The 23,479-nt window shown below is 39.3% G+C and overlaps 1 protein-coding gene across 1 annotated transcript in view; it reads right to left on the reverse strand.

The window, feature by feature from the left end:
• Positions 1-23,479, reverse strand: part of SCUBE1 (signal peptide, CUB domain and EGF like domain containing 1) — a 201,347-nt gene that overhangs the window by 137,459 nt on the left and 40,409 nt on the right. The window contains exon 4 of the mRNA XM_042890068.1: positions 6,927-7,061. Within this exon, the coding sequence (XP_042746002.1) occupies positions 6,927-7,061 (135 nt within the window). The remainder of the gene's footprint in view (positions 1-6,926; positions 7,062-23,479) is intronic.

The raw sequence follows: 23,479 nt of genomic DNA on the forward strand, positions 1-23,479 counted from the left end.
AACAGAGTCCATTTGTTGTATGCACGTGCAAATGCAAGATTTTTCCAGTACATTCTGGCTTAATATTCTTCCCAGATCTTTCTCACCTGATGTTTCAGTCAACTGGATGCTAGAGGCTTTAAAAAACACACCAGTTCTTTTATTTGGTGTAATCCTGATATACCCGGAGCAGACAGTACGAACAGAACATTGGTTCACTTCCAATGCTATTGAGTGATTGAGTGTGAAAGCCCTCTTTGCGTATTTTCACTCTGATTTTTTTTTTTGAATGTACTACTTTCCAGTGTGTTTTCCCAGTCGTGCGTGTAGCTTTCCCATCTTGTCAGCACTGCCCGTCAGGAGCTGAGCCACAGGCTGTTTGCCGCACTTTCTCTCACACAGGTGTGGAAAGGTTTTTGATCTAGCTCAGAAATTCCCTGCTCCCCCTGGCAGGCTGGCTGCCTGTCATGCTGCTGCAGGATCTTTCAAACAGCTGCTCTTTCCAAGACACACTTTGTTGCATCTCCAGCTTCGTTATTTCTTACACACTTCTCTTCCCCCTTTACTTTCATCCCTTCCATACCAAAAGGCACTGGCTATGGAGCCATGCAGAAACAACTACTGCTCTATTTCAGATGCTGGTTCACTGAGGAATTATCTGCATGTCCTAGTTTATCATTTAGTCAGGGACACGCAACTGTGTCTGTCTTTGAAGATATTCAAGCACTGTGTGCAAACGCTATGAGCAACTTGCACATAACTTCTTGATTACTTACCAATTTATATATTTTAATTATTATCTTTTTTGTTTAAAAAGTATATATGTTCTGATCATGGACACTTAAATTTGGGACCTATTACATGCAGGATAGCTTCTGCACCACATTCTAAGTTCAATCACAGATTTTGGCAACATCTGGGAATTTGCTAGTGTTCCTAAGTGTTGGGAGAATTATTTGCTTTCATTGTTAATGAGTTCATCCCATTGCATCCAGATAATCAATCTGTTTACTAGTGTAACCTACCTCAGCAGAAGCAAAGCAGTGCACGGAATTGAATACTTAGCAAAATTTTATAATCTTTCTGAATCAAACCAAAATCAAAGCTTCAGAAAAATTTAAAGAACAGTCAGTATTTTTCTGTCAGAAGGTAAGTCAGCTATAAAACTAAGAGTATGAAGAGACTTCACCATAGTTTGTGGAATATAAGGATGAAATAGGTCTCAATTTGTGCACAGGAACTCAACAGGGGCCTGCAGCAAATCATACATGGCTCTAATTAACTCTGAGCTTAGGATACACTGAAACTCCATAGTGATTTCACACCCTCCACCATTTCCTCACATACTTGTTTCCATTTGGACTGCTCTGATGAACAGGACTACAGCTTCTTTAATGGAGTGAATCTATCTTGTAGTTCAGACACAGCCACAAGTGCCTAAGATGATACCGTGGTGTTAACAACTCCATTTTCCTAACTATAGAAGGAAGCCTGCAGCCTCAGGTTTGTGACAATTATGATACTTAACAACAAAACCTCCTTTTGCACATTTTTCTGGATAGACTGCTTACTCTCACATCTAATCCTAATCTTTCACCTAATACTGTTTTCATGATTATATAGTTACTGCTTACCCTCATAGTTGAACAGAAGGCAGACTGCACTTAAATTAAGTTTATACCAGTGTAGCTTTACTAGTCTTAATTGTGCCAAATCACCAACACACAAGAAATACAAGGTCAAGCCTAAGTGAGATTTTTTTACCTTTATTAGGTGTTGTCAGCTGTTGCGTGTTCCCTCCAGTCGAATTAAAAAGTTCTTCCATTCCAAAGGAATGAAGAAAAGCAAACGCAAGGTGTTCTTCACGCTGACTGCTAGAGCAAGGGAGAATCTCTGAAGCCAAAGTGCAGTAATTTTTGTGTGTTATACACACTTTTATAAGGTTTCACACTTCTAACAGGGTACAATGAGATTCAAAATGCTTTCTCAAGCTTTTTCTTTCCCGGATACACTCTGCATCTTATATTCCAGTTCATCAATTGAACTTTTTATTCAAAATGCATCATATGAACATATAAACAAATGAGCTTCTATTACAGCCAGGTCATGCTGTGTGCAGCAGTTTTAGGAAACAAATTCCAAGATCACACTATGTTTGTCCAGATAAAACTTACCCTGCCTGAAAGGTTTTCTTATTCCATTATCTAAAAGCACATGAACTAATTTCCTTAAAATTTATATACATTCCTCTACTTTACAATCATATTAGGATTCCAATTTTGAAAGACAAATAAGACTACTCTGTTTCAGTGAATGGGATGCCTGTACTCAAGGTAGCTATGGCAAGTATACTGAAAGCAATGGAGTAATTTAACTTGTTACATCATCATGAAAGAGCTTTCATAGCTGAGATGAGAAATGCTGTATTTCATAAAGTCTGGAACGGTGCTGGCAACACATAATTATTTAAAGTCACCCTTTTACATTGATCTAAATATGAATAGATTATTGTGCTTCTGCAGAAAAAGCACCTCTGTCCTCTATAGCACATTGCAGAAATTCACAGAATTCACAATAACCTTCTGCTCAGAGTCTCACTAGGCACCAGCACACAGGAATAAAGTTCAGAAACCCAAACTGCAGACCTCTCCTGCACTGGACAGTGAGCATGCTTCCTCCCACAGAATCCTAAGACATTATTCTATGCTGTGGAATCCTACCAAACTAAGAAAATAGGTAAGGAGTAAAAACATATCATGGAAAGTAGAAGAGAAAAAAAATTGAACAAAGGTTAATCTATAGTCCTCGGAGGACTGTGTAGGTTTGATATCAGCTTACCCTAGCACTCCTATGCTGCAACTACAGAATTTACAAGAGTTTAAACACATAACCAAGTTTACAAGTTACCATAAGCACAAGCACAGTAAGTACATTCAGCCCATCACAAACGTGAGACAATTTGATTTTGCACACTTCTCTGTCCTCTGGGACTAGACCGTTGCACTCGTGCAGAAAGAGACACAGCTTGAGACTGTAGCACTGTAATTAGCTAAATCACTATAGATTGACTTTACGTGTCAAAATCCCCAGCTCTGCTAAGAACATAAGTTTAATGGGATATGCAGTTCTTTGTCAAATATTTTGTTTCTTTGCTTTAAACAGGCTTGAAAATGATGGTAACAACCATGCAAAAAGCTTTTCCACCTCTTGACCAGACCATCAGAATTTCCAGACTCCTATAGTCTGGTTGTTCTTCCCCTCTTCTTGTCCTCACTTAACATTACCACTCCTAATTGCATCTGCCTTTTTAGCATACTCGGCACTAGCTTTATAAAAATATTGGCAGTGACCAACTAGCAGATGTAAGACCATTAATATAACTATACTTTTGATAGACATCCAAGGCATAGAACTTAAAAAGGCAGAAGTCTTCCTAGCCGCAGAACTCCTGAAGTATCTGGCTTATAAGCAAATTGCACTTTGTGCATTAGAGACTTGCTCTCTAGGGCAGAGGTGGCCTTCTGTATCACTTCAGCTGAGAATTTTGGTTGGAGAGGCAGTTTGTAGCACGTGCTCTTAAACACAATGTCTTTAACAGCTGTAATGCAATTAGGACATCCTGATCATTCTGAACCTCAGGGTCATTAACGGCATATAACTAAACTCCGTACATTTTGATACATTGAGGCCCATTTCAGATTTTTAACCAACTTTAATATCATTAAGACTTTAAGGATGTGCCCTGAGACTTTGCTGGACTGGGCCTTTTGGCTTATCACCAAATGAAGGGAAAACATGCTGTAAGCCACTCACCTGACTCAGTCACAGCTGCAGCACATGATACTAATCTTCACATTTATTAAACACATGCTCCCTCTGGAGCTGGAGATGATACAGTAACAGCTGTTTTATTCTGGTTTCTTTTTAAGACATGAGGAAACACAAATGTTTTTCTGGTGTAATTCACAGTTTGCACAACAACGCTGGTAATTAAGATGACTAAGATAAACAACTGCTAAGTTGCCCATATCCTTCACCATCCATTTTCCCTCCCTGTTGTTGCCATCATTACTGTAAGTAAACTAGTACTGAAATCTGAGGGAAATTAAATTTTACACAAAAATAAATGAGCTAAGTTGTACTGGGCATAGTCTCCTCCCAAAAGATGCAGAGACTAACATAAGAAATCAGAAGGCCTGTAACGGAGGTAGTGAAATAGAGCAAATACTAAGAAACCAGGGTTTGTCTTCACTTTAATGTCAGCTTGGCCTCTTGTTGGTATAAAATACGTATTTCTCTGCAGATCATTAATCCTTCTTGTCTGCAGGAAATAATGAGAAGACTTCTAGATGGCAAGCAAACATGTCCTCTGGGACACAAAGACGCTCTTAAAAACCCCTACCATGAACTCCAGTGTGGCTTTTAACCACAGCTTGTGGGTAGGCATGCAGTGGTGAAATACACCCTGCAAATCATGGAGCAGGCCCAGGGCATCTCTCTCCAGCATCTGACAATCAGGAAGAGAATGCCTGATACTGGAAGACACTACTTCCTCAGCTGTTAGCGCATGTCAGCAGCAGTAGCCTTGCTGAGGGTGGAGGAAGGTGAACTGCTTCACAGGCAGGGCATTCACTGCTTAGGTTGGTGCTGCTCCTTTCACTCTGAACTCATCCCAATCCCAAGGGCATCCTAAGCACCTTGCGATGCTTCTTCCCTTATGCCAAGGCATTTGAAAACAGGAGAAAAAAAAGTGGTAGTGAGATGAATGAAGAACCTTGCGGCTGACTGTTTTATACTAGATAAGTCCTTGAAGAGACTGGGGGATTGTGTGCCTGCACATGCATTTTCCAGAGACAGAAGAGTAATCCCACTGTAATTAATAGATCTTATTGTACTCAAAGTCAACAAGCTTGCTAAAGTGCTTTGGCAAGTCAGCACATTTATGTTTGGATTGCAATGCTATGTGTTTATTATGCCTGCATCCACTTCAGCCTTGTTTACCAACAGAGGTATGGATACAATCTAGCACAAGGCACAAATCTAGCTAAATGTGTTGATGAAAGTATTTTGGTATTTCTGTGCTCCAGCATTTTTTGTAGAGGCACTTACGAGTGAGACAGATGAAAGTGCGTAAACACTGATATTAAAAAAGCCATTTGCTTTCTCACCACGCAATGTTTACTGTTTGCAGTTCAGTCACCTCTGTCAACTGAAATAGATCATTCCATCTCATTCCCTTCCTCCAGCACATTTACCCAATATATTTGTATGTGAGATCAGGACACTGCAATGTAATGCTTGCTTTTATTGTAAATTGGCACTTAGTTTTCAAAGGTTACAAAACTTCTGATCATAAACCACTTTGTGATCACGATTGGTCTATTTGGCGGTGAGTGGTTTTTTTCCAGTTCTCTAAATGGTATGATATTACTTCAAATTAAATGGCCATGTCTTATTTTACATTTTCCCTGTAAAGAAGTTAACACAAATATGTTATTCCCCTGCATATTTATTAAGTTCATGAAGCATTCAACCTTCAAATCCATTTCCACAGTCCTTCCTGCTAACTAGAAATCTTCTTTGCAATAAAAACTCACCTATTTCCCTCAATAAATCTATTCTTTACACAAAAGTTTTGCCTTCAGAGCCTCATTTTTCATTTAGTTCATTAGTTTCCATCTCAGATAACTAAATTCTTTTTTATTACAACTGGGAATTTTTATAATGTGCAAATTGAAATAATGATTGCATCGCAGTGTTCTGCAAGTGGTTTTCATTAAGCCTCCAGCTACTATTCCTTGCTCTGCTGGATATCTTTGTGACAGGGTTACTTTATGCTGGACAGAAATTTGAACAATTTTTGTTGAAACAGATAATAAAAGCTTGCTAGATCACAACCTTTAAAATACACTAGCTGATGGTGCTTAATTTCATGCTCTTGTCAAAATCAAAATACCTCAACTGCTTAAAACTTAACAGTCACGCTAAAAAGTGAACCTGTGAAGATATTGTGGAGTTTCATATTTCTAAAAATCGAAATTCTTCCTTGTCTTCATAGTTCTATGTAAACAGGCACACAGTGCCAGAAATACATTTACATTTCTGAAATGCTAGACTACAAAGCTTTGTAAACAGGGTGACTATATTCATACTCTATGTTCAAGTAGGATTTTCTGATTAATTTTAGTGACTCAAAACAGCTCGGAACAATTTGTTTGGCTTGTTGAAATTTACAGCATGCTTTCGTTGTTGATCACCAGACTCATCTTGCTACTTTGTCATTCTGTATTGCCTGTTGGTAAATGAGTTTGCTACAATATATTCCCATTGCTGCCAGGGTCACCAGAAGTCTGAATGAACACATAAAGAGCCCACTTAATTGCAAAGATTTATAGTTATGCTGTTTTCTTTTCTCCCTTTCCACTCAAACTCGTCTTCTGTGTCTGACATGTATAGAAAAGGCAGAGCTGCTTACTCTAGTTGAAATAAGCAGCAGGGATTCCTTAGTCCTACTGCTAATGCATAGGCAACAGAGAAGCTGTTTTCTAAGCCACCCTACATAGGGTACGGAACCAAATAACGGTATGCCAACATAGTACCAGCCATCATCAGTCTGCAAGGAAGCCATGAGTTACATGACGGGCAAAGGGTGAGCTACCATACAATAAATAGATGAGCTTTTGAGTCTTGAAAGTAAGAAGCAGAAAATTGCCAGTTGAAAATCTCTTTTCCGCCTGTCCCAAGAGCCTGCTGTCTGATTCATGTATAATTTTGTCAAACTAAAGCCTTTTCCTCTACCTTGTTTATGGTTATGCTTTAAGTTTAGGTAGCAGTGGAATCAACAAATTCCAAACAACCAGATTTGGAGCTGAAAATTACTCCTCTGAAACAGTTTCTGCAACTCTAATTGAACACGATTGTTCTAAAGAACAAAATCAGACACTTACCAATGGAGCGATGAATGCAGGTGTGCTGGTTATCACTCAGAAAAAAGCCTTCTTTGCACTGACATTCATAGCTGCCCATAGTATTTACACAAATCTGCTGGCACCCTCCATTGTTATCCTGACACTCATCAACGTCTAGGAGAAAAGCAAAAAGAAACACAGCGTAACAGACTTAGAACATGCATCTAGAAGAGAAGGGAATCCATAAAAAGACACACTGTAAATTAAGCTAATGAAAACTACCTGGACTCCAACACAATTAATCCAAATTGACTCATCTGCTTCTTTTTCCTGCATTGCAGGTTTAAAGTTAACATTTAAAAAAAAAACAACAATGAAAACAACAGTGTAGAGGAGGAGTCCAGCTAAGACTCCATGCACTCCGAGCTACAAATTGATTTCCAATGCACAGTGAATGTTAACATCCTAAAAAGGCTACGACCCCATCTGCCAAGTGTGGTGTTGCACACTGTCACTCCCACTTCACTTGGAAAGACATACTTCAGGCCTACAGTAATTTCTAGCAGGGGTAGCAGGCAAACACAAAGGGCATTACTGGGTGAAAAGAGTCTTTATAGAGTTCTGGTCTTGAACAGAACAGCATGTTTCAATTACTGGAGTCATAACCCCCTACTTTGTCAGTTTGTTTAATGTTGTTTAATGAAAAGAAGGCTTCTTAAATCTAAATGTTCCATGTCCATATTGTCATTTTAATAGGCAAATATATAAAACCACAAAGGCAGCATTAGCTACTGGCTGTTTTGAGGGTCCCTTGAGCATAAAAGTTTTTATGCTGTTGTGTTTAACAGAGACATATGTTTCGGCATTGGGAAAACATTGACACTTACATGATATCTGACTCACATTCAACCTTGCAACTCCTGTTTTGCTCATAAAAGACACATCACATCCATTTTCAATTTTCTCTTTGGATAAAAGCAACTTGCCACCTGAGAAGTCCATGTTTTTATTTTTATTTTTTAATGGAGACTCTCCCACCAGTTAGTTATTCCACCAGATGTGCCAATATGTCAGCAAATGTGTTGGTGTATGTTTTGTTTTTATTTTTGGAGAGGGGGAGGAGGAAAAGGAATACAGCAAAGCTGAATAAACGATCCACAACAGTGAAAACCTCAGAAGAGCTGGCAGAGCTCCTGCAGAAATTAATTCCTGAGGACTGGCCACAGTACAACAAGGTAAAACCAAGCTGCTTCTGCTAGTACTCTTCCAGGCAAGGTCAGGAAGTACAAGGGCAGGAGAAACTCTTGCTGGTAACTAATACAGGAACATAAACTAGCTCGGGCAACTTGCTCAGCTAAACTTACTATTGCTGTTTGTGCTGGTGGGCTGCTTACACCTCGTGTAGATGACAGGAACTGTAGCTCTTTTTCAAAAACAGAGAAAGCTCTAGGGTAATTAAAGCACTACCAAGAAAAGGAAACATGAAGACAATGCTTTCACATTGAGAAGAAAACTATAAATAAGACAACTTTCTGAGACTTCATCTGCGAATTAGCAGGCAGTGCTACCCCATAAATGACAACTCAAACTAGTTTCTTTCAAAGAGCACACTGAAATCTAGATTCTCCAGAAGATTAGCTAAATACTTACTTTCTTAAAAGAAAAAGTCTCAGTTGATATATGTACAAATCCCAAAATTTTACTACAAAGCATGCTACATTCCAAGCATTCTGTTTACAGTATCACAAAGCAACTTGAATTATTGTCTTCCAGCTCTGATGAATAATCTGAAACAAATGCAATGATTTATAAACATTATTTTCTGTTCTTGATTGTAAAGGCTAGTGATTTACCACTTCCATGGAGAGAGAGCTTAATTTACCACCAATACTCAAGCCCATATGCTGGAATAAATGTTAACTTCAAGCAAAACTCTTTAAAAATCCTTTATGAAGAATTTCATCCAATTGTTTTCACTTACTTGCCTCAAAATTATTTTAATGAAGGGAAGGAGCTGAAGAAAGAGAGCAGCTGGGATCTAGGATTACCGTATCAGTAACTCCATAATGCATGACTTCCATTAAATCTTGGCCAGGTGGTAGTGCAGGATTAGCACCTTCTTTTCTTAGGTCTTACACTAGGAACAGGCTTTCTGGAGCACTCTGTATTACTTCAGTCTTAAAAGGCAATACTGTATAATATCAACCATACCAAGCAATATACTGGCCATAGCTACCTGAAAAATATTTATTGAACTAAATATAGTTCAATATTCTAGGTAAACTTTCTTCCAAATAATATAATTATTAACATCAGCTTTCTACTAGTCCAGTTTAGAGAATGGGGTAAAAAATCTTCTAAAGTTAGGAAAGAAGCTCTCTTGACTCCAAAGAGCTCAAACTTTGATAGATTAGGCAGAATAATCCCTTCGTGTATCTGAAATTCTTCAATGCTCAAAAATGAAGTAGCTGCCAAAGAGGCTTTTTCTTTCTTCCATTGTTTGTGCAACTCTTGTTCAATGCAGCTGAACTTACCCAGCAGAACATGTAAACACCGGTAATGCAGCATATGTGAGATTACATTTTGGACAAGACTTTCTAGCAATTTAAGTTCCCCATAAACATCAAAATAAGAAGTCAACTTTTTTTCAATAAAACTCTTTTGGCTTCAGTTTTGTTAGGCTCTAGATGTCAAATCAGGCTGTTGACTGTTTTGAAAAACAGAGTGGATCCTCAGCAGCTTTAGTTGTTGTCACTTTGTCTGAGACTTTACACCTGCTGGAGACCTGCATCCAAAGGCCTAACACTAATACAAGCAAAAAGTCATTTCTGACAATGCAGAATCTTTTTCTCTTGATCATCTGCTTTAAATCCCACCAAAACTCTGTTTAAAAAATTTTAAATTGAGTACGAATACAAAGCTCACATTCCTTATTACTCCTTAAAAAAAAACATGGTTTTCAGAGCAGACATCTTTTCTTTGGCAACCTTTTGCATAAGATTAGCTGACACTGCTCATGTTACCGAGAACCAGTACCTGGAGGACAGCAGCCCTGAAGCAGTAAATGCAGTTCTCTCTTCTCTTAAACTGATATCTGGAAAATCAAATTCATTTCCTAGGCTCTTCATCAGACCTAAGTTCTCTCATCTAGGTTGGCCTCACCACCTGACAGTGCACTGGCTCCCAGAATTCATTATGCACCACTTATGGGATAGTTGGATCTCAGAATGCTACTGATGACCCCAAAGAGGAAGTTGGAACAAGGTTTCTGCAAGCTACCTTAATCCAGACTCACAAAAAGATGAAGAAAGGTTCTCACTTGAGCTGAGCTCAGATGGTTATCCTACATAATCTGCCCCAGCTCTCATCCTCAAATAGAGGAAAAAACTAGGAGAAAGTAAATACATGTCCTTAAGTACTATTCTCTCTTTAACACTCTTCTCAAAGAACCATCCCATTATTGTGTCTGTCAAATACATTGATGGTACTTGATGGACGCATCTAGAAAACAGAAGCTCAGTTTCTATAGCCTTTAGCTACTTCTTATCTACACAAATACATAACTAGAATGGCAATCAGCACAGAAGCTAGAATTAAATATACAGGGCTTAAACAAGAGTGTATCCAGGGAGACCTGGACTCCAAATTGGCCAGTCATCACCAAGGACAATAAGGAGTAAGGGTAAGGTTAGCTCAGGGAGAGGCTGGGAAAGGAGTATTATCTTTCAAATGGGAGAGATGAAGTATGTATATATACAAATGTATATATGCATGTATAGATAGATAGATAGATAGATAGATCAGAAGCATGATGCTAATTAACACATACCTGAATTTGCATAAGACCTCTAGGTTTTTGGCCCACCGCCTTCAAATAATCAAACTTGTGTTGTGTATCTTAGTCATATGAGAACAGTAGTGTGGAACACTATCAAAGAGTAGGAAACATTACAGCTGATAAACATGGATGCTTTATTTATTAAATAAACAAATACTTTCACTTTCTCATCTAATTTATCTGATGAACTTTTCAAACTAGCTCCACTGGTATTTCACCCTGATCTGGCTCCAAGCTTCCCTCAGTATTTGGCCTAAAGAAGCTATTTGGACCAAATGTCCTCTCTGGATATGCGGGACAAAGGTCTGCTAAGGGTACCTGAAACCAAAACCACAAGCAGGAAGATACAGAAGTGGTAACGTTATATAGAGTAAATGACAAGAACAGGATGTCCACTGCCCAATTCCTTCCATGATCTTCTTCCCCTCTTCTGACATTTCTCTTTCATGTCTGAATTCTCAAGCACTCAAGCCCCTCAGAAATCTGAGCTTAATCTTTGAAGGCTCCAAAGCATTTAGGAGCAATGGCATAATTCACTTACCATTGCATTTTTTGGAGACTTCTGAAAATAGGACTCATGAGCCAGGGAGCCAATCCTATGAATTTTACATGATTCTTTGAAATATTTCAGTAAGCAGAACACTGCAATAGAGAGATGAACTACTGATAGCACTATTCTCAGACTTTTCTCAAAAGTTAGCAATCAAATACCATTAAGGATATATGTATTTGTAAGAGAAATTACTAGCAATGTCAAGTTCAGAAATCATGAAGATCTAATTTTGAAAGTTTAAAATCATTATAATATGAATATTTGTAATCAGCAAGCAGACTGAAAATCTCATAAAAATCACATTCCTTCATTTACCATAGTCATAGTTATTCCTATACATTTAACCCAACATCCTATCTCTAATGCTGCCCTATAGTGGACACATAGGAAAGTATACAGATGGGACACACCTATAGCTTACATGCCTTCCTGTTTTCAGCGATCACATACCTACTGATGTTCCTAAACCACTAGCTGGTCATTGCTTCTGACAGACCTTTCCTCTGTGAATTCTTCTAAACCCTTCTGTACCCAACATGCTGGGGCAAATACTCCTGCAATTTAACTGAGTTACATACAGTACATTTTTTGCTTCAAACTTGATGTTTTACGGCTTGGTTGCAAGCGTGTCCCCTAATGCCATTATGGTGAGAAATAGTTAATCATTCCCTACTTGCCTTTTCTGTATCTTTCTTAATCTTACAGATTCTCCTTGACCTTCTGGTGTCTACCTCATCGATCTTAAGCTATAGCTACACAAAAATATTACTGCAGAGATCATTCAAATTACTTCAGTATATTACATATAAAACTACCCATTTCTAGCAATTAATGTTAACGACAGCAATATATGAAACGCATTCTCACTTCTGTATTCCATTCCCTCCATGCACCATGAGGCTCTATTGAAATGGGTGTCTTGGAAGATCTAATCTCAGGATTGCTCTGGAAGCTTGAAGAGTAAATCTGCCACACAGGTGCTAAGCACATGCAATCAGGTGAGCTGATGTAGGTAGGCACTTCTGCTGGAATGATCACACATGTAGCAACATGTTAATGATGAGAAGCTGACACATTGCATCAGCTGAGGGGACTATGAAAACAGGAATCATTGCTGACTGAAATAACTGTCAAACCAGCTTTCTTAGATCAACTCTGTATGAGCACACTAAGGGGAGCATTAGAAGGAACAGGCACCAATACCTATACACATGGATTTGCATCTTCAGCTCTGACATCAGCCTTCACCAAGAATTTAAAAGCACATCTCAAATTTTCCACTTTTTACACAAAGGGCAAAAATTCTGCTTTTTGCCCTCCACCTTCAGAAACAAACAAAAATGTGATGATGAAGAAAAGGAAAAAGAACACCAACCCCTCAACTGAGTACTTCACTAATATGGTTAAAGAAAACTTCAAGAGAGCCTTTGCTGAGAAAAAATTCACTTGAAAAAAAAACAGATTCAGCAGCAGTGTTTACTAGAGTACAAATTAAAAAAAACAAAGTGAGGAAAATTATCTTTCCCTGACAAATAAAGCACATTTTACAGAAAAAAAAGCAACAACAAAAAAAAAAAAGAACACTTTTGATGATGAATACTAAAATCGCTCTAAAATGATCAATGGATATTATAAAATACCAGATTTCCCTAGAACCATTCTATTATCATGTAAAAAAGGCCAAACATGATGCTCCTAATCTGTCCCAGAAAATCCCATATCTCATGATTACCGAGCACCTGAACACACACAGACTAGGCTTCTGCAATTACAGATGTGTGAAATCAAATGCTTGAAACATTTTTTCTGTAGCTATTTTGTACCACTCAGTGGCATTCCCTGAATTTCACACTACAAACGGAGTGTAAACATGGCTGCAATAGATGCCTTTTACAGACAATAAATTGAAGGATTTTTTTCATGTTGTTCCCACAGCTTTGGTAATAATATACTTAATCTATTGAAATCACTACTTACATCAACCATAAATGCAGCCAAATCTGCATGTGAGGTGGAAATAATAATTCAGTTTTCCTGAAATGCATTCAACTTGCTGGGATAATATTTGGTTTATTATATTAAGGTATTTTGATCTTAAATTTGAATCTAAAGACCCATGATTTTGCATATACATCTCAGTAAAACAGACTGATTTGCTATCTGTAGCACAGGGAACACTCAAGTAATGCCGGAACTCAGCTCTGCCGTGTGTGATGCCTGCCCTTTGCTCAGCAGAAGTAAACAGCTTCATGGACATTGCGCCACTGTTGCACTGAGTTCAAGTCTCCTGACGTCACTTGCCTACTCCATTCTCAAACAGCTGGGCACCACTGTCATTTTAAGAAAGCAAAGCCCATTTTCATAGCTTTTAGCATTTCCAAAATAAACATCCAACCTTCTTTGTGTGACATCTTACCTGGAGCTTCTGTCTTTTTATTTGGCAATCACGCCTGATTTTTAGACAGTGCACACTGTGGCTTCTTGCCAGCAATGCCTAAACACAACAAAGTTCTCCATCAACTATTTTTAAGTGTTATTCATTCCTTCAACACACAGTTTTAAAATAATTTTATATAAATCTGATCGTATTTTTTTCATCTACAGTGTCACTCTCTAGGGAATGCCAGTAACCTTCAGTTTGACATCACTGAGGCTTGGACAGTCATAGCCCTCTTAGTGGTAAGCTAGCAGTTCTCAGAGATGTTCAGCTGCATGTAGGGCACTCAGAATTTCAATGCTGGATTATAGATGCAATCAAACAGCAGTCCTGATGAAATGAAGAAAAATGTTGATACAACTTGAGTAAATTATCCAGTCTATTTTCATATCTTACCTTGTCTTGCCTCTGGGCTTTCCCTACAGCGTTATTAACTGCTACAGTCTGAGCTGAAGCAATATTTTATATCCTTCTTCTAGGTTAACTACTGCTTATACCTGCTTCCTTTTGCATATACTTAGAGACCCTGCCACGATCAGAACAATCTGCTTTGGATTAACGCAAGACTATTCTTCTGTTTCACTTATTTTCTTAAAAAACAAACAAACAAACAAACAAAAATCAAACCAAAAAGAACCACATAACTTTAAATGAAAAACAAAACTACTTTCAATTCAAGTTGGTAACATTCTCAAGGTTTGTACAAGAAGCATTTTCTTCCTCGGCACTGGCAATAAAGACTAAGGAAAAGATTAAATTAATGAAATGTTCAGAGGAATGGGGTGATTTTCTTTGTTATCTATCAGTAACATAGGGGACTCTAAATCTAAAAAAATAAAATAGATTTTGTTACTTACATATACGGACTATATGTCCTATATGTGGCCCAAGACAATTCTTCCTCTTCAGTGTAGCCTAGGCAAGGCAAATGGTTGGACACCCACAAAGGAAGCAGTTATGCAGTTATTATTTTTGATGGCTATCTCTTGACTTTATCTAAATAATCTAAATCTTGCCGATTTTCATTAATCAATATTGTTAAGAACTGATTCCATTCTAGAGCACAATATAATACCAGTGATTGTATTTGGAATCACAGACCACAGAACTTTGGTGGTCTCCACTTTGTCTGATTTCTTTTTGTAGTTTATAAGAATTTGGTTTGTTAACTGGATCTACATAATTTCTTGGGGTGAGACATATATAATAGGCTGAAATCCTATACCTTCTAGTGAATGTATAGTCTCCTTTGCTTTACATAAGATCTATACACAGTATGGCTCCCAAAGTTCTGGTTAATTTTAATATAGTTCATAGCATTTATCTTCAGGTATACATCAGTATAGGCCATATCAGCTTAAAAATTTTTTAGAATGTCTTTAGAAAGTTGAGATGAAGTAAGAAAAGATATGAAGTCAATACAAACAAGGTAAAGAAGGATGCATAACCCAGAATAAAAGTCTGACTTTGTTTGCTGAACTAAGATAAAGCTATCTAAAACTACATTGGACCAAACAAGAATGTCAGTATGGACTGATTCAGCTTATACCTATTAACCTCACACTCTAAGCTGATTACTGTTCACTTTCCTGAGTGTTCCATGCAGAGAAATCTTCATGGTGATTGATTACCTCCTCCAGGGAGCGAGTATTAAAAAAAAAAAAAAACTCAGACAACAAGAAGACTTGCAGAAACAAGAGAATAAGATTGATGTTGCTGTCACATAGCTCCCAGTTTCTTAATTTATTATGACAGTCTGAGAATCTAACCTCATAGTTGACAGCAACTGAGATTTATTCTACACTTTTGATTATTTCCCCCATACCTAACAAAAAAACTTCAGGTCTACACTGATTTATACTGTCTCATTTCAGTACTTCTCAGATCAATTGGCTTAAGAAAGCAAACATACTGCAAATTAACACATAAAGAAAGTTGTATGTCATCTGAACACAAAAGATTAATGCCAGATGATCAAACATTAAAATATTTTGGAGAGAAAAAACTTTCATACAGACTAAAAATAACAGTAAAAAAAGCTATCGATAGAAAAAGCAGGATTTCATACCAAAGCAGTGTATTTGGATCCTAGCTTCAGAGACATCTGGATATCAGAGGGCTTTCTGTCAACAATGCCAACAATGAGAATTCCTCATTTTTATCAGATTTCTCGAGTGAACCTGAACTTTCATTCAAAATTTCAAAATTAGTTTCCAGTTTGTGGCTCTAAACTTCCTAGAACAATTCTATTTCCAAAAGTGTTAACAGAATTCCACCAAATTGTATATGCCAAAAAAAAGGGGAGCAGTTCATCTGAATTACAGTATGTAGGCAGGTCTAAATGTAATTCTTCCTATTTATTTCCATGGAAATTAGGCAACAGATACAAAGAGCACAATAGCACTATTTGATAGAGTAAATTCTTAGCTACAGAATACTCCTTTTCAACACAGTCATCACTATTAGCTATGCACTTCCATCAATGATGAACAAGAGACTGCGTGGCTGTTTGGAACATGGCTTGTCTTTCCCATCACTGTCTTGGAACATGGCTTGTCACTGCTGAAATGCACTACCCACCACCTCACTGTGCTCACATCCACTGTTTGCTTTTCATAAATGTTCACTAAGTATCAATGAATGTTAATAGGTACCATTTTTTCCACATGGAGGTGTTCATTGACACACCTTTGCTTCATATGCATTTCCACATCAGATGGCATTTGTCAGACTGCCCCTCTGCTGCCATCTGTCACACAGCAACAAAATCGAACTGAATATTGGTGGGAAGTTTCAGCCTCTACTGACATACCACCAATATCCACCTCTGCCACCACGGGCCATAATAAAACAGGAGACATTACTTTTGGAGCAGCCTTTGCAAAGACGTACTTCAGGATGTGAGCAATCACACACCCCAAATACCTATTTTTCTCTAGTGACTTCAAAGTCAGTATAGATGGATCATTTATGTGATTTAAACTCCATTAGAGAAAATCACAGCCTAGGACATTTCAAGTAAGTGATGGCAGTTAAATGTTATTCTAATTTGTATACGAACACAATGACAATGATTATCACGTGTACATCATGGAATCTACCATCATGGAAGGAAGCTACAACAGTTCAGAGACTGGAAACTTCTATCATTACAAGGTGCCATAAAAGTAAGTCTGAGGTTTAGAGGAGTAAGTAATCATCGTAATTAATATGTTAGCTAAAATCCTATCTCTAAAGAGATTTATTTCTAGGACTGTTTGCTGCCATTTACGCTATCCAGACTCTCACAACATGCAGGCAACCAAATAACTGAAGTAAACATCTGTATACAAAAGTTATATGTTAAAATCTACTGCAGTTGTCTATAGAACATTTACTTATCCTACCTAGTAATATTTGCTTGTCACTTCATATTCAGTTAGCAGAAGACATTACAGAACAGCAGTACACGTTATAAAACCAGATGATGCCACAGTACCAGAGACTAGATAGTTTACATTGCTGTGATGAATCACAGTTCTTATCCCTCATCTAATGTACAGACATTACATACATACAGTATGACTGACAAAAAATCTGAAAACAGTAATAGAATGACAATTAGTTCCCTGACAAAACATATCAGAAAGCAACTCTCTTTCTTATTCAGGCCTACATCTGAAGAACATCAAAAATGAACTGACGTTTTTCATCCTAGTAGCATGCATCAGAGACTAACATTGAGCAACTTGCAGTGTGGCTTTTTGTGGAGGTACTCAGCCTGTTCAGAGGAGGGTCAGTGGATTTGTATCTCTGGGCCCTAAATGGCAAGAGTCCCCTAATCCTAAAGTTTTTATTAGACTTCAAGGACCCAGTCACTGTCACTCACCACAGAAGTAAACAATGCATAAATTTTTAAAGAACACAGATATTTCTGTCGTTAAAGCTTTCACTTCAACACTTTTTTCACTCACTCTTTAAATGTATTTTATAGAGGACCCCATTCTTATCCTGTGCCTGGGTCTCTCCAGTGCAAAATAGATCCCCCTATTATTCAACCACTAAGCCCTGATTTTGAAGTTTGGCTTCCCTCTTTTTAAGACACAAAACTACTGAATTCCAAAGTTCTGCTCAAGCAAAACTCTCACTGGAACCACTGAAAATGAGCTTCAAGATTTAGATAAGTAAATAACTTTCTCTAAAACAAACCACAACAACAAAAAAATGACATCATAATTTTGCATGTATTTTTTAAAAAATGAACAGTTGCAAAAAGAAAGCTATTTGGTTTATTCAGTCTTCCTCTGCCTGCCAAGAAGTTTAAAATTAGCAACCATGAAAATCTGTAAGAGTTTGTGACTGATAAAGTTGCCAGAAGCTCTGTTGAAGTTCTAGAGGAGGACAGTACTGTCAACTCACCTAAGAGTCTCCTGGGGTTAGAAAGGAAGGGCAAGGAAAACTGACAGATGGAGAAAGAAGCGGACCGTTTCATAGCTTCTTTTTAACACAGTTGTTTTTATGAAACATAAAAAAAAACACTAACTTTCCAAAAGTTGTTTAGTTTTTTATTAGAAATCTTCACATTAAAAAAATATATATATATTTGAACTGCTAGGAAACATAAAGAAAAATAAAACTCAGTAATATAAGCATGCAATTTCAGTTCAAGGAAGCAACACGCTGCACGCAGCTGTCTGGAAATGAAGAAAATTAAAGCTAAATTAAAAAAAAGGCAGTGGTCCCTTTAATCACACCAGTGATTATGCAACCCTTAATCAATTATATATCACTTCTTAATATTTTGCATCTGAAAGATCTAGAAATGATTTCACATACACTTTCAACTCTCCTCCCACTTTATGCTGATTGGCACATTAGGTCATAATCCCCCAATCTACTGTATACACTCAGATAAATTAAGGTGTGAGAACACCTAGATTAGATTTTGAGTTCCAATTGTTTTAGTGTTGTGTTGGCTAGCTTTTGTTGTTCTTGTTTGCGTGTGTGCGTTTGGCTTTTCGTGTTTTGTTTTTGTTTTTGAAAGAAAAACAAAAAGTTGGATGGGCCCTGGGCAACCAGACAAGTGGGAGCTGACCCTGCCCACAACAGGAGGGTTGAAAGCAGGTGGGCTTTAAGGTGTTCTCCAGCACAGACCATTCAGTGATTCTGTTATATATATACCTGTGCATAAATACTAATGTTATCATAATCTGAATCAGATTGTTTGTTACTACTGCCCAGCCAGGTCTTAAGCTTGCGTGTCAGGGTTGAAATTCCTTCTCTTTTAAAATAAGCCAGCAGATCTCAAAGCAACACAGCAAGACAAGAACTTGGTACTACACCCTAACTTTAGACCTCAGAAGAAAATAAATTATGTCAATTCAAACATGAACCTAGTTTTTATTCTAAACTGGGATCCCAAAGCCCATTTTATAACAGGCAGATGCTACTTAAAATCCTGCCCATCTGCTCCTAGATTGTCTCAGGGGTTTCTTCTTTAGCTGCTGGCCCCCAAATGCCTTGCTGTGCTATTGCTCTACCCCACCTGCCAAACCTGGAGATCAGTACCAGTCCTGAAACAGATGTGGTAGCTCTCAGGAAAAGTGCTACCTACTTCTTTCCCACTAGGGACTTCATATGACAATTACTGTTCATGAAGAAAGGCAAAATGCCACCTAGGAACAGACAAATAAAACAGTAAAGTACACTTTTCAGACTGGAAAATCAGGCCTTCGGTCTAAAGCACATCTTTGAGACTGGGGACATAACCAGGACCTTGCTACTCAAATTTTCGTTACTGAATTCAAGCTGGCACTGTGCTTGTGTTCTTGTCTACCAGAAAGAACATTCAGCTCTTGCAGTGAACTCAATGCAATTCATAATAAACTACAGAACTTGCAATCCTGGCCTTATTTATAATCAAAAATTCACTCTGTTTCCTTGGACTCTTCTGAATCAAAGACACAGAATCAACTGCTGAAGAAACACATGCCATACTGGATCTCCAAAATCAATTATTTCCAGGAAGTATGACATGCAAGAAGATTAACAGAGATATCACACTGTAGATGGTCAAATTTAGTAATTCTGTTACTTTCCTGTAAATAAGAGAAATCAAAGTTACAGAGAATATTTGCAATAAAAGTGTGTAAACAGGGAATGAGAAGGGTAGAAATTCTACACTTGGCTATGCTGCGGACACACAGACATCCTGTGCAAACATCAGGAAATCACTTAAACCATGTGCCTTGGTTCCTCATCTATAAAACCAATGAAAGTTATTCCTCTTATAGGAGTTGGTGAGGATAAATCTGTTAATATCTGTAAAGTGCTCACACATGCTCCCACGTCATAGCAATTAATATGATGGGATAATCAATAAACAAAATAAATATGTCTCTAAATAGATCATGATAAAAATTTTGTTCAAGCTCCTTTATATCTTGTTTGATGGCCTATAAAAAGAGTTTAAAACTTTCATAAGCTCACTTAATAATTACAGAAATTACAAAGAACAGAGGACTTCATAAGACCTCTACTTATCTTCAAAAGAAAGAAAAGATGAGCGGAACACAAAAGCAAGAAATCTTCTGTGAAAAAACACTGTGTACTCCCTATTAAAAAGGGGCAATCAGAAATCAGAGTTAAGGAGAAAATAAAAATGAAACAAAAAAAAACCCCTCCAAAAAACAGAGAACTGAATAGTATTTCGTAACTATTCACATCTGTATCTTATGATTAGATAAGCAACAGAAGAATTCTTGTGGGTAAGAATCAAGGGGCGGGCTGGTATGGCTGACACCGTTGTGGGTGTGTGCTACAGGCCCCCTGATCAGGAGGAGGAGGTTGATGAGGCCTTCCACAAACAGTTGGAAGCAGCGTCACGATCCCAGGCGCTGGTGCTTATGGGGGACTTCAATCATCCAGATATTTGCTGGAAAAACAATGTGGCCAGGCATGCACGGTCCAGACGGTTCCTGCAATGTGTTGAAGACAACTTCCTGATGTAGGTGGTTGAGGAATCGACGAGGAGAGGGGTACTGCTGGACCTTATTCTCACTAATAGAGAAGGGCTTGTCAGGGAAGTAAAGGTCGGGGGCAGCTTGGGTTGTAGTGACCACGAGATGGTGGAGTTCAAGATCCTGAGTGGAAGAAGTAAAGCAAAAAGTAGGATTGCTATCCTGGACTTTAGGAGAGCCAACTTCGATCTCTTTCGGGGCCTACTTGGAGCTGTCTCATGGGCTAGGGTGTTGGAAGGCAAGGGGGCCTGTGAGAGCTGGTCGGCATTTAAGCAGCTCTTCTTCCAAGCTCAGGATCGGTGCGTCCCTGTGAGGAAGAAATCAGGAAAGGGTGGCAGGAGACCTGTGTGGATGAGCAAGGAGCTCGTGCACAAACTCAAAGGAAAGAAGAAGGCCCATGAAATGTGGAAAAAGGGTCTGACTACTTGGGAAGAATACAGGAATGTTGTCAGGGTCTGCAGGGATGCGACAAGGAAGGCTAAAGCCCGCCTGGAATTAAATCTGGCGAAGGGGATAAAGGATAATAAAAAAGGTTTTTTCAAGTACATTAACAGTAAAAGGAAGACTAGGGAGAATGTGGCTCCCCTGCTAAGTGACGGGGGTGTTCTGGTAACGGGGGATGCTGAGAAGGCGGAGATACTGAATGCCTTCTTTGCTTCTGTCTTCAGTGAAAAAGCTCCCCCTCGGGAATCTGAGACCCTGGAGATTAGTGAGAGGATCTGGGGAATGGAAGACCCCCCTTCTGTCAGGGAAGAGGTGGTCCGGGAGCGCCTAGGCAACATCAGTGTTCAGAAATCCATGGGACCCGATGGGATTCATCCACGGGTGCTGAAGGAGCTGGCAGAGGTGATTGCTGAACCGCTTTCGGTCATCTTTGAGAAGTCTTGGAAGACGGGAAAGGTGCCTGAAGACTGGAAGATAGCCAACGTCACCCCGGTCTTCAAAAAAGGCAAGAAGGAAGACCCAGGCAATTATAGGCCAGTCAGCCTCACCTCTGTCCCTGGAAAGGTGATGGAACAGCTTGTACTGGATGTCATCTCCAGACAACTGGAAGAAGAGGAGGTTATCAGGAGTAGTCAGCACGGGTTCACAAGGGGGAGGTCGTGCTTGACCAACCTGGTAGCCTTCTATGATGTTGTCTCTGGCTGGGTGGATAGGGGGAGAGCAGTGGATGTAGTCTACCTTGATTTCAGCAAGGCATTTGATACTGTCCCCCATGACGTCCTTATAACAAAGCTGAGGAAGTGTGGGATAGATGAGTGGACAGTGAGGTGGGTTGAGAACTGGCTGACTGGCAGAGCACAGAGGGTCGTTGTTGGTGGTGCAGAGTCCGGTTGGAGGCCTGTAACTAGCGGTGTTCCTCAGGGGTCTGTGCTGGGTCCGGTCTTGTTCAGCATCTTCATCAATGACCTTGATGAGGGGATAATGGCCACCCTCAGCAAGTTTGCCGATGATACGAAGTTGGGAGGATTGGCTGACAAGCCTGAAGGCTGTGTTGCCATTCAGCAAGACCTGGATAGGCTGGAGAGCTGGGCAGAAAAAAACCGGATGAGGTTTAACAAAAGCAAGTGTAGAGTCTTGCATCTGGGGAGGAATAATTCCATGCACCAGTACAGGTTGGGGGATGACCTGCTGGAGGGGAGCTCTGCGGAAAGGGACCTGGGTGTCCTGGTGGATGACAGGTTGGCCATGAGCCAGCAGTGTGCCCTTGTGGCCAAAAAGGCCAATGGCTTACTGGGGTGCATTAAAAAGAGCGTGGCCAGCAGGTCAAAGGAGGTGATCCTCCCCCTCTACTCTGCCCTGGAAGACCTCATCTGGAGTACTGCGTCCAGTTCTGGGCTCCCCAGTACAAAAAAGACAGGGATCTCTTGGAAAGAGTCCAGCGGAGGGCCACGAAGATGGTGAAGGGCCTGGAGCATCTCCCCTATGAAGAAAGGCTGAGTGAACTGGGTCTGTTCAGCCTTGAGAAAAGGAGACTGAGAGGGGACCTGATCCAGGTCTATAAATATCAAAGGTGTGGGGGGCAGAATGGCGAGGCCGGACTGTTTTCAGTGGTGAGTGGAGACAGGACAAGGGGAAATGGCTGGAAACTGCAGCATAGGAAGTTCCGCACAAACATGCGCAAGAACTTCTTTACAGTGAGGTGACGGAGCACTGGAACAGGCTGCCCAGGGAGGTGGTGGAGTCTCCTTCTCTGGAGATGTTCAAGACCTGCCTGGATGCCTACCTGTGCTACCTGGTGTAGGGAACCTGCTTTGGCAGGGGGGTTGGACTCGATGATCTCAGGAGGTCCCTTCCAACCCCTACAATTCTGTGATTCTGTGATTCTGTGAATATTACTACATGCAATAACATCCTTTAACATGAAATATTTTTCACACCCAGATTTGGCTTGACAAACAGAAAACAATGAGTTGTGTCAACTGTTTAAGGAAGAATTCTCTAACTGTATGTACACAAAACTCTGCTTTCAGGTAAAAAGGACAGAAAAGCAGAATTTGGAGGCAGTACTACATGTTTTTCTCATGTAAGAATCAATGGCAGTCACCTTTTGTTTCTACGGATTCTTCTTACACACTTCTTTTTTCACATTCTGATCAGAGATGGATGAATTCCAGGCAGTCTGGCACAGTTAGAGTATCAGCTGATATGTGAGCCCTTCAGCAAGAAAATTTTGCAAAGTGAGGCTCTCAGCTTTCTCACTCACATAGTCAGGGCATTCTCTTCTCTTCTCTTCTCTTCTCTTCTCTTCTCTTCTCTTCTCTT

The sequence above is a fragment of the Lagopus leucura genome, unplaced genomic scaffold (assembly GCF_019238085.1).
Source record: "Lagopus leucura isolate 7727_CA_CO unplaced genomic scaffold, USGS_WTPT01 Super-Scaffold_100159, whole genome shotgun sequence".
Taxonomy (NCBI): Eukaryota; Metazoa; Chordata; class Aves; order Galliformes; family Phasianidae; genus Lagopus; species Lagopus leucura.